Raw genomic sequence first — 9,497 nt, forward strand, 5'->3', positions numbered from 1 at the left:
ATACAACATTTTTAGATAGCTGAAACATAATTGCGATTGTTGAAAAACTGCATAATATGGGACCTTTGATGTGGCTTCCCACCGCATACTAGCAATATATTGGTCAACATGGAAAAGAGAATTTCACCAAGGGGATAAATGAAGTATGATTAGTAAGTTAATAAGTTATTCAAGCCTACTTAGAGGTTTCAGAAGTAGAGTGGTGGGGAGAGAATCTCCATCTATCCATTTGCTCTCATGTTGAACCAGCTCTCAATTTCAATTGGAGTAGCTCAGGCAGTCTATATTTCAAGATCAGAGTTGAAAACTTGAGAACCACTTTTCAATTCAATGCACAGTGTCATGTCGCCAGTGCCCGTTAACTTTGTACATCTCTCTTCTCTCTTTACCTTCTCTGGCAGCCAAAAGATCTTCATCTGCATGACAACCTCAATGAATCTAGAATTATTTGGCAATTTTATTGTTCTGTTTGAATGTATCTTTCGATTGTTCTGGGTCGCTAAGACATCATCCTGAAACTAGGAAATACCTCGTTTCAAGTAAATATCTCATGACAGGCAAGTGATAGGCTATTTCAGTGTGGTGTTTCTGAAAAACGCAGCTCATGGGTCAAGTTCAACTTTAACCTCCAACAGGGAATTTGTTGAAATATCCATAAAACGAAACTGGAGGAAAACAGACTCATGACAGACAGATTAGTAATACTGAACGGACTGCTTTCCTTCTAACTTGTCATCACAGGATACTTACACGCGACAACTTCTGTTGAAAAGCTTTCTAAGTACTCGGTTACTCACGTACGATGACAGATCGCTGTAGATCTCATCGGATCATTCCTGGATGAAGTGAGGCGGCACTGAATTCAGACTTAAAATCTTAAATTCATGAATGGATGGAATTTTAAATAAAAAAAACAAAAACAACATGATGACATAAAACCAAATGCAAAGTCTTGAAAGCAACTGAGACCACAACAGAGTATAGGTCTACATCTATCTTAAGAGTATTATACACTGTATGCCAGCTAGTTGGAAACTATACAAATCGGTGTTTCTTGTTATACTTTTGTAATTTGTGTGTGATAAACAATAATCATTCCTAATTCTCATCAAATCTCACTATGCATTAGATTTCTCGACTGCAATGTAGTGTTTGTAGTGTTCCTGTTTGTGGCTCAGAGACAGTGTGTTTGCATGCTCCACCTGTGTATGTGTTTTGTCTTTTATTCTGGGCGCTACAGCATCTTCTGACAAACTAAAAAAAAAAAAAAAAAAAAGCAGGCTTGTTAAACTGTTTACTGACTTTAGCTTGACTGTAGGAATGTGAGAGAAGCGTCTCATCTAAATTGTTAGGTTTGGATTTGGGTTGGCCACAAAGAATCAACAGTCCTGTATAATACAGGAACTCTTGAATGAACTATGGAACAGCAAAAAGCTATGCGACAGGTAATTTAACCCCATACCACCAACAGGATGTGCTGTAGCACCACTGCTGAAGCTAAAGCTTTAGGGTGCCACTTATAGACAGGCTGTATACCACCAGTCAGTGAATCTGGGTTTGAGGAAAAGCCCCTGTTGAAAATATTAGAATTTGACTAAATTAATAACATTTCAGGGTGTTTGCACTTCTGAAATGCATAAGGTCGACTAATGGCCTCAAGTCAAGTTCTTGTTTTTTTACCAGATTCTTCCTCCACATCTTTCTCCTTTGAGGCTGCAGTCACTGCATCAGGCCTTCCTGTTACCTTCAGTGTGACACAAGGCTCAAAGATAAACAAACTATGATTTGAACCTTTACAAATGACCCCAAAGTTCATTTGCAGACTGTGCTGTTTACATCCGGCAGAGGTAAGCGCAACAAATGACCTTCCCAGCAAATATTTTGAAAAAGCCATTCTTGCCAAATACTAGTGGACAAAGACACAGAGTTCAACTAGCCTGCAATTAAAATAAGATGAAGATAACTGGGCATTCCTATGACAGAAAAAGCACTGAAGGGAAACCACGCCCCTGTCTCTATGAAAACCGAACCAGAAGCTGCTGGGTTTTTTTCTTGCCGGTGCCAACTTGTCAACTAAAGTGCCCATAATGGAATTTTAAGAGAGATCACCTTGACTGATTGTTACAAATTCAGAGAAAAGAAGAAACTCGATGTCTCCTGTCTTCCATCGCGCAAGTCTCATTACGTCTGTCTCACATACAGAGGGAATCCACAGCGTCATCAGTTTAAAACCACATTTTAGTCTCACTTATGTCTAGGTGACGGTTTCCATTGTTAATGTGAATAATTCATTGAATTCATTACAAATAAATGTTATTTTAAGCACTATTTTTTGGGGTATCTCTCGATTCTTAAGCTTCTGTTATGACTGAAATGTGTAGTCCTATTTTTGAAACTACTACTATTTACAATCAAACTCTCACACTGACAAAAATAACTGCTGTTCATTATAAATGTTGTATTATTACTATCCATACTAAAACTTCTAATTGAACTTCTGTGTTCCCAAATTCCTGAGAAATATGTTGTTATTTTTTACAATCCTACCACCACCAGCACTATCAATAATAATGATAATAATAAAAATAAAAATAATTATTATTATTATTATTATTATTATTATTATTATTATTATTATAATAATGTAGTTGTAGAAGTATATATGTGTCATAGTAAATGCATCAAATAGTGATTACTGACTAATTATGTAATGTGAAATTTTCATATTTGTCAATGTCAGGTTTTTTTTCTCTTGACAGCTCAAGAGTTTGAAGTCAAAAGATCTAGTACCTCATGGGAGGAGTACCCCACAAAGAAAAATCCCCACGTATGAATGTAAGCCTGTTTAAACTTTTTCTCTTCCAGTAAGAGGAGGAGCATCGAGAATTCCTGTCTGAATGGATATAAATTAGGCTCGAGATTAACCCAAAAATGTGCACTTTGCTCTTTGATCTCCAGTGAGAGCCCACTGAAAACGTTTCTCCTCTGAGAAGTCTGAGGACCTGATCGACGTCGGCTGATCCAGCAGCGTGCCTCCTCTCTGCAGCTCGTCCAGCATCATGACTCCTCCTCGGCCTCTCCTCCTCCTCCTGCTCCTCCCGGTGCTCCTGGCTCTCCTCTGCGCGGTCAGCTGCACTCCGCTGTGCAACAACCAGTGCTGCCGGTTCGTGGAGAGCTTCCCTGTCAGGCTGAAGCAGCTCAGACGAGACTACTCACGAATCAGAGACTTCTATGTGAGTGGAGTTTGCTCTCTTCAGGCGTCCTGCACGTGATGCTGGTTGCGACCTGCGCGCGCTGCTCCCTGCGCTCCTCACCCTCACACTTTTGTTTCGTGTTTGCAGGAAGCCAATGATGACTTCGACACAGCATTACTGGATCAGAGCGTCGAGGACTCCTTCAAGGTAAGGTTTCTCCGCTCGATGAAGACTTTGTAAAAAAAACGATCATTTGTGCATGCCACCGTGGCGGTGCCCAGGCTCCAATCAGGGTCTGATCCGGCGTCTTGCACGTGCATAGTGAAAACGAATAGTGAGCTTGGGGTGACTGAATTTACCCACCCTCTTCTGCACAAGGGTTTTAAATAAATAAATAAATAAATAAATAAATAAATACTACTTTACCTGCATCATGTAAAATGCATTTTCAAATCTAAATATAGCTCTCACACATGAGCAGTCGATTTCCTCGAGAATATCACATTTAAATATTTAATTGGATCCATACTGATTTAGTCTCTTTTTAATTGATTTACAATTATTGTACATTTATCATTGACATGAAATTTTTTTTTCCCGGGTGAGACAAAGCGTGACATTAAACAGCAGTCCAGAGGAACAGTACAATCGAAAATTTAATTCACCACATTCTGGTGCAAGTATGATTTACCAGATGTATTTCATTTAAGGCTTTTTAATTAATTGGTTGGTTGATTGATTAACCTGTCACACCAGTAATACTTATAGTTGTTCACTACAAGCTTTTTATCATTATATTTACTGTCATTTTAGTTAAAAATTGTCCTTGGATCAAATAAATCTTATTTTCAAACATCTGTTCCTTTTTTGAAACATCTCTCTCCGGTCTCTTCATCGTCACACTGTGATCATGCGTTGTATGTCATCCACTAACTGATCTTGTTTTCTGCTCTCTGCTTCCTCCTCACTATTAGAGCCCCTTCGCCTGCCACGTCATGAACAACATACTGGATTTTTACCTGAGTACAGTTTTGCCAAAAGCTGTGGCGGAAATGACCGAAGACATCAAAGATCTAAAGCATCATGTAGAATCCATACAAACCATTTTTGATGAGCTCAAGAGTGATGTCACCAAATGTGTGAGTACAACTGACAGCATGTGTATCTGATCACTACATGTCCCACTTTGTGTTGTTGCTGTGCCATAGAGTTCACACGGAGTGACATTAGGTATCATAACCTATAAGGCAGTGTGTGTGTGTGTGTGTGTGTGTGTGTGTGTGTGTGTGTGTGTGTGTGTGTGTGTGTGTGTGTGTGTGTGTGTGTGTGTGTGTGTGTGTGTGTGTGTGTGTGTGTGTGGTCTGCTCATGACCGCCACAATCAAACCTGTTTGTTTTTTTAAAAGGTCAAATTATTGTGTTCGCTTTTCTTGCATGAGCCAAAAGGACTTCTATTACAGAAAGGGAAAGAAGTGGTCAGTGATGGTTGAGTCAGTGATTCAGGATCTGCGGATGCATGCATAGCCGTGTGTCCAATTTTTGCACACAAAAAAGGCAAGACAGGAATACAATAATTCAATCTGATTGAATTAGTGGCTTTTTTTCCCAATAATATACAGTGCATGCAAATGCCTTGGGGACTATAACAATTAAAAAAAAAAGATTTAAAGAGGGAAATGTTTGGGAGTTTTAATCCGGCGAAAGACCCACAGAAAGCAATTTGACCTGTGGTAACATCTTCTGTCTACTGCTCTCTTTACAGATGAAATACTTTTCCTGCAAGCAACAATTTGACATCAAAAACCTAAACTCCAGTTACACTCAGGTAAGACTCCAGTCTGCAGCTTCAATGAGATAAATGAAAACGTGTTCTATGTAAACTGTGTGTGCTTCTCACTTTAACCCTTCTAAAGTGAACCACATGTTTGTTTGTTTTTTAGATGGAGACAAGAGGCCTCTACAAGGCCATGGGGGAGTTGGATCTATTGTTTAACTACATTGAGACTTACCTGGCTTCAAATCGGCACAGAAGCCAAGCGGAGTGAAGACCTGTAGACTGTAATCAAAATGTGACTGTTGTCTTATGCAAACTGTGACTCTCAATACTTCCTGCACTCTCTCCGTTATTTTCTGTGATACCACATGTTGATTTTATTTAGTGTACCTGCTGAGCTCAAGTCTTTGTTGTTCAGAGACATTTCTTTTCTTATTTGTCCCAAGGACAATTGTCAGTTTTAGGACCATTTTAAGTCCGACACAAGAAGGAATCAAACCTACCATTTTTAAATCTGTCATATTTATGTTTTTCACTTAAATATTTCATTTATTTATTATGTGCAGTCTAAAGGCAGCATGGCGGGGAACTGCTCACAGCTAAAAAGTTCTTGGCTGATAACTGTGGCCCAAAAAGGCCTTTCTTTGTCGAGTTTGCATGTTCTCTTTGTAAAGACCTGATTATAAGATGAGTCTATGATTTCATCTCGGTTTTAGCCCTGTGACACACTCGTCATTTGTTCAGGATGTACCCCACCTTGAGCTCAGTGTTAAGACCCCAGGCTAGCGTGAACCTGGTGTGGATGAATCATCTCTTAAAGACTGGATGAGAGTATGACTGGTTTGACATTATTATGAATGAATAAATAAACCATTTTTAATTTCCCAAGATGTTGTGATGTGCCATTTATTCAGAGTGGCTAACCGTTGGAGCACTGAACAGTTCATATCCTGCAGCTCTGCTGTAGAGATGAGGAACTTTCAAGTGTAAGTTCAACAGGCTGATGCACTAACCTCAAACATGACCCATATACATCACTTACCAGCAGAAGCCCTGCTGGTGTATCTTAACTTACCGTAAGTGAATTAGCCACCTCAACCCAATGCCATATGCACACTTGCACACCTCTATATATGCATGCAAAACGCATGACGCTGAGTCACATAAACACAAATATAAAATGGGACCAACCCACAGGCTTCAGCAACAATCGTCTAAAGAGCAAAAAGTTCTCAAGCTCAGGTATGTGAGCTTCCAAAACAGAGAACCGGGGGGGGGGATATCAAATGGGTAATTATTGTAACATGTTCTGCTTCCAGGTCTCACATTTGATCTCAGTGCAACAGGCACGCATGCAGCTCTAAGGCTCCCAACTTGCATGAATCCTCGCTTGACTCGGGGCTTTGCAATGAAACCACACTCAGACATTTTAGTAGTTACTTGCTTGGTTTCTGTGTTTTGAGTACTATCATTCCAGCAAAAAGAATACATAATGAAAAGCTATCATTCATAACATTAGTGCAATAAAACCACTCTATTTTGGTCTGTGCCACTCCTGAGTGATCTTGTGAAAGCGCCACATGAATCATCCTTTTTTTCTCTGTCGGACGATGTTTTGAATATATGAAATGATCAAGCTCTTTTGTGGTTGTCACATAATGAGTGGTTATGCATGTTCAGATCGAAATGGTTTCATAGCAGGATGATAGTAATTCCAAGAAGTAGAACTGCAGGGCACATTAGGACATTCAGTTTCGACGATCGTGAACATTTCAAACAGAGTAAATCACTGATCACTGATATGTTTCCTAAGAGATCTGCTCACAACACTTTCTTAAGAAGGCACAACTTCACTCTTTCAGGTCGTAGTTTTAAAACTTCAAGTTGAATTTTATGAGCTCATTAAAATGTAGTTACACAACTCGTTAACATCTCAGGCTGTCTGAACACACTGTACATGTGCCCATTAGGAATGAGGTAGATAGATAGATAGATAGATAGATAGATAGATAGATAGATAGATAGATAGATAGATAGATAGATAGATAGATAGATAGATAGATAGATAGATAGATAGATAGATAGATAGATAGATAGATAGATAACACTTTATTAATCCCGAAGGCAAATTCCACTGTCGCTCTGTAATGTAGTCAGTTATTCAGGAGGGCAGGAGGCGATCTACTCCCTCCTCCTCTAACTTGTTTTTTAGTATGAGGGGCCGGATGGTATTAAATGCACTGGAGAAGTCAAAGAAAAGAATTCTCACACAACATCCCGGCTCCTCCAGGTAGGTGTAGACCCGATGCAACAGGTACAGGATCACATTCTCAACTCCCAGATGCTCCTGATAAGCAAACTGGTGTGGGTCCATTGCCTCTGTGACTTCTGACCTCAGGAAACGAAGAGCCAAGCGTTCCAGTGTCTTCATTACATGAGTTGTTAGTGCCACAGGTCTGTAGTCACTTAACTCTGCAGGGCGCCTCACCTTGGGCAACAGCACCAGACAGAATGTCTTCCACAGCTCTTGTGCTTTGCCTGTTAGAAGACTCCTGTAGAAGATCCACTGGAGGGGCTCTGCCAGTAGAGCTGCACAGTCTTTCAGTAGCCTTGAACACACTCCATCCAGGCCCCCAGCCTTCCCTGCACGAAGTTTTCTGAGCTCCTCCCTGACCTCATCCACTGTAAATGACAGTGAAAGTCGGCCTTCAGGGGTGGATTTAGTAGTAGTAGGGGTGGCAGAGGGGAAGGAGGAGGGAGAAAGGGAGGAGGAGTTATCTTTATTTAGTTTTTTTTCTGGTTGAGGAGCTGCTTAATGCAGCTGTTAATCCAGGGGTTGTTATTGGGGTAACAGCTACCCTAATGTCCATGTCCATATTGTTGTCCTGTGTCTCCAGTATTACAGACCAGTCAGTACACTCAAAACAGTCCTTAAGAGCTGCGCTGGTCTCCGGGGACCATTTGCACTCACAGCGAGTGATAACAGGCAATTTTAAGACGCAGGGCTTGTATGAGGGCTGAAGCAGGACCAGATTATGATCAGATCTTCCAAGAGGTGGTAGGGCGGCGGCAGTGTAGGCTTCCTTGGTGTTTACAAAGAACAAGTCCAGTGTTGCATTCTCCCTTGTGGGCGGGGTTGGTGTTGTTAAAGTGCCCTGCTATTGCAGTAAATGCACGAGGGTGCTTGTTCTGAATGTTAGCCACAGTTTTCTGAATGACGTCACATAATTCTATTTTTATTTTAGTGTGAAAGTGAGAGACCATAAAATGGTCGTATTTTTGTACTTCCAGGGCAGTTTATTTTCCTTGTTCACTTATCTGTGTGGACATTACTAATTGTTTGTCCAGTTGTTCTCAGGCCAATGAGACAACACTCAAAGCCCTCAGATGTCTCTTTAATCAAGCGCTGCATTTCCTGGACAGAAAGCCCCTTCGTCACCATCACTGACATCATTTTAGCAGATAGAAAATTGTCATTTCTGACGATCTATTTGTCTCTCCTAATTTAAAAACCATCTTCAAAATTGTTAACAATAGTGCTCCACCGCCACTGAAAAATGTAATCAAATTTTACTTCGAACAAACAACCAGAACATCCCGCTCCACGGCTCACAGAAACTGTGCCCTCCCCAAAAGATCCTCCGCCTTTGCACAAACAGCCTTTTCATTTAAAGCCATCAAATTCTGGAGTCAGCTTCCGGACAGTCTGAAGCTGTCTGTAGACTGGAACACTTTTTCTCAAAACCTAAAAAATCCCATTAGGGAAAACCAGCTGTGTCAACATTAGTCTATTTTAATTGTCTGCTGTATTGTTGTATAATGTTATAGTTGAGGTTCATAATTATGTTACTGATTTTACTGTAGTTTATATTTATAATGTATATTATAATGTGTTCCTGCTCGTTGTATTTTCTGCATATAAAATTTTTAATATCTGTAAGAATTTTTATGAACGCAGGTGTTACATTAGCATTAACCATTACTGCTAATGTTATAATTTTTTTTATTGTATGTTATATTTGTAAATATGTATTATTATGTTGTGTGCCTGCCCGGGGACTGCAGATGGAAACTAGCCATGGCTAAAATCTGGTACGAAGCATCCTTTCTTCAAGATTCATGTTTTTGTACATGGTCCATGAAAAATAAACTAAATAAATAAATAAAGCATTTGCTTTAAAGTTGAACATAATTAACATGTGGGTAGAATACCACAAGAGTTAAAATGAGTGGAAGCTTCATCTGATACGGTGCAGGCAGGTTCATCTCAGGTATGGACCATTCTAATCCTTGATATTTCAGTTATCAAAAGCAAACTGCAGGAGCACTTTGAAATTGGGATCATTTTTTATCTTGTAAATCACAGATGGTAAACTTTTATTATTATGCTAGTTGGAAAAAAAATTGGGTGGGGGGTGGTGAAATTTGTGACTGTACTCCAACTGCAAACTTTTTTTGTGTTGTTGTTGTTTTTTTTTTTGGGGGGGGGGGGGTTCTAAAATATTGGTTGTAAATTATAGAAATTTGGCT

The 9,497-nt window shown here is 39.8% G+C and overlaps 1 protein-coding gene across 1 annotated transcript; it reads left to right on the top strand.

The window, feature by feature from the left end:
* The first annotated feature begins 2,933 nt into the window (after positions 1-2,933).
* On the top strand, positions 2,934-5,853 carry il10 (interleukin 10). Its single transcript, XM_080461353.1, has 5 exons — positions 2,934-3,233; positions 3,342-3,401; positions 4,169-4,333; positions 4,956-5,018; positions 5,134-5,853. The coding sequence occupies exons 1-5, from the start codon at positions 3,060-3,062 to the stop codon at positions 5,236-5,238; spliced, it is 567 nt and encodes a 188-aa protein (XP_080317479.1). The 5' UTR covers positions 2,934-3,059; the 3' UTR covers positions 5,239-5,853.
* The last annotated feature ends 3,644 nt before the right edge of the window (positions 5,854-9,497 follow it).

Source organism: Lipophrys pholis, assembly GCF_963383615.2.
Source record: "Lipophrys pholis genome assembly, chromosome: 4".
Classification (NCBI taxonomy): domain Eukaryota; kingdom Metazoa; phylum Chordata; class Actinopteri; order Blenniiformes; family Blenniidae; genus Lipophrys; species Lipophrys pholis.

Excerpts from the sequence above, each read along its gene's own strand:
- il10 (XM_080461353.1), top strand. The coding sequence starts at position 3,060 with ATGACTCCTCCTCGGCCTCTCCTCCTCCTCCTGCTCCTCCCGGTGCTC. Across the intron at positions 3,402-4,168 it reads GCGTCGAGGACTCCTTCAAG|AGCCCCTTCGCCTGCCACGT; the intron begins GTAAGGTTTCTC and ends CCTCACTATTAG. Across the intron at positions 5,019-5,133 it reads TAAACTCCAGTTACACTCAG|ATGGAGACAAGAGGCCTCTA; the intron begins GTAAGACTCCAG and ends TTTGTTTTTTAG.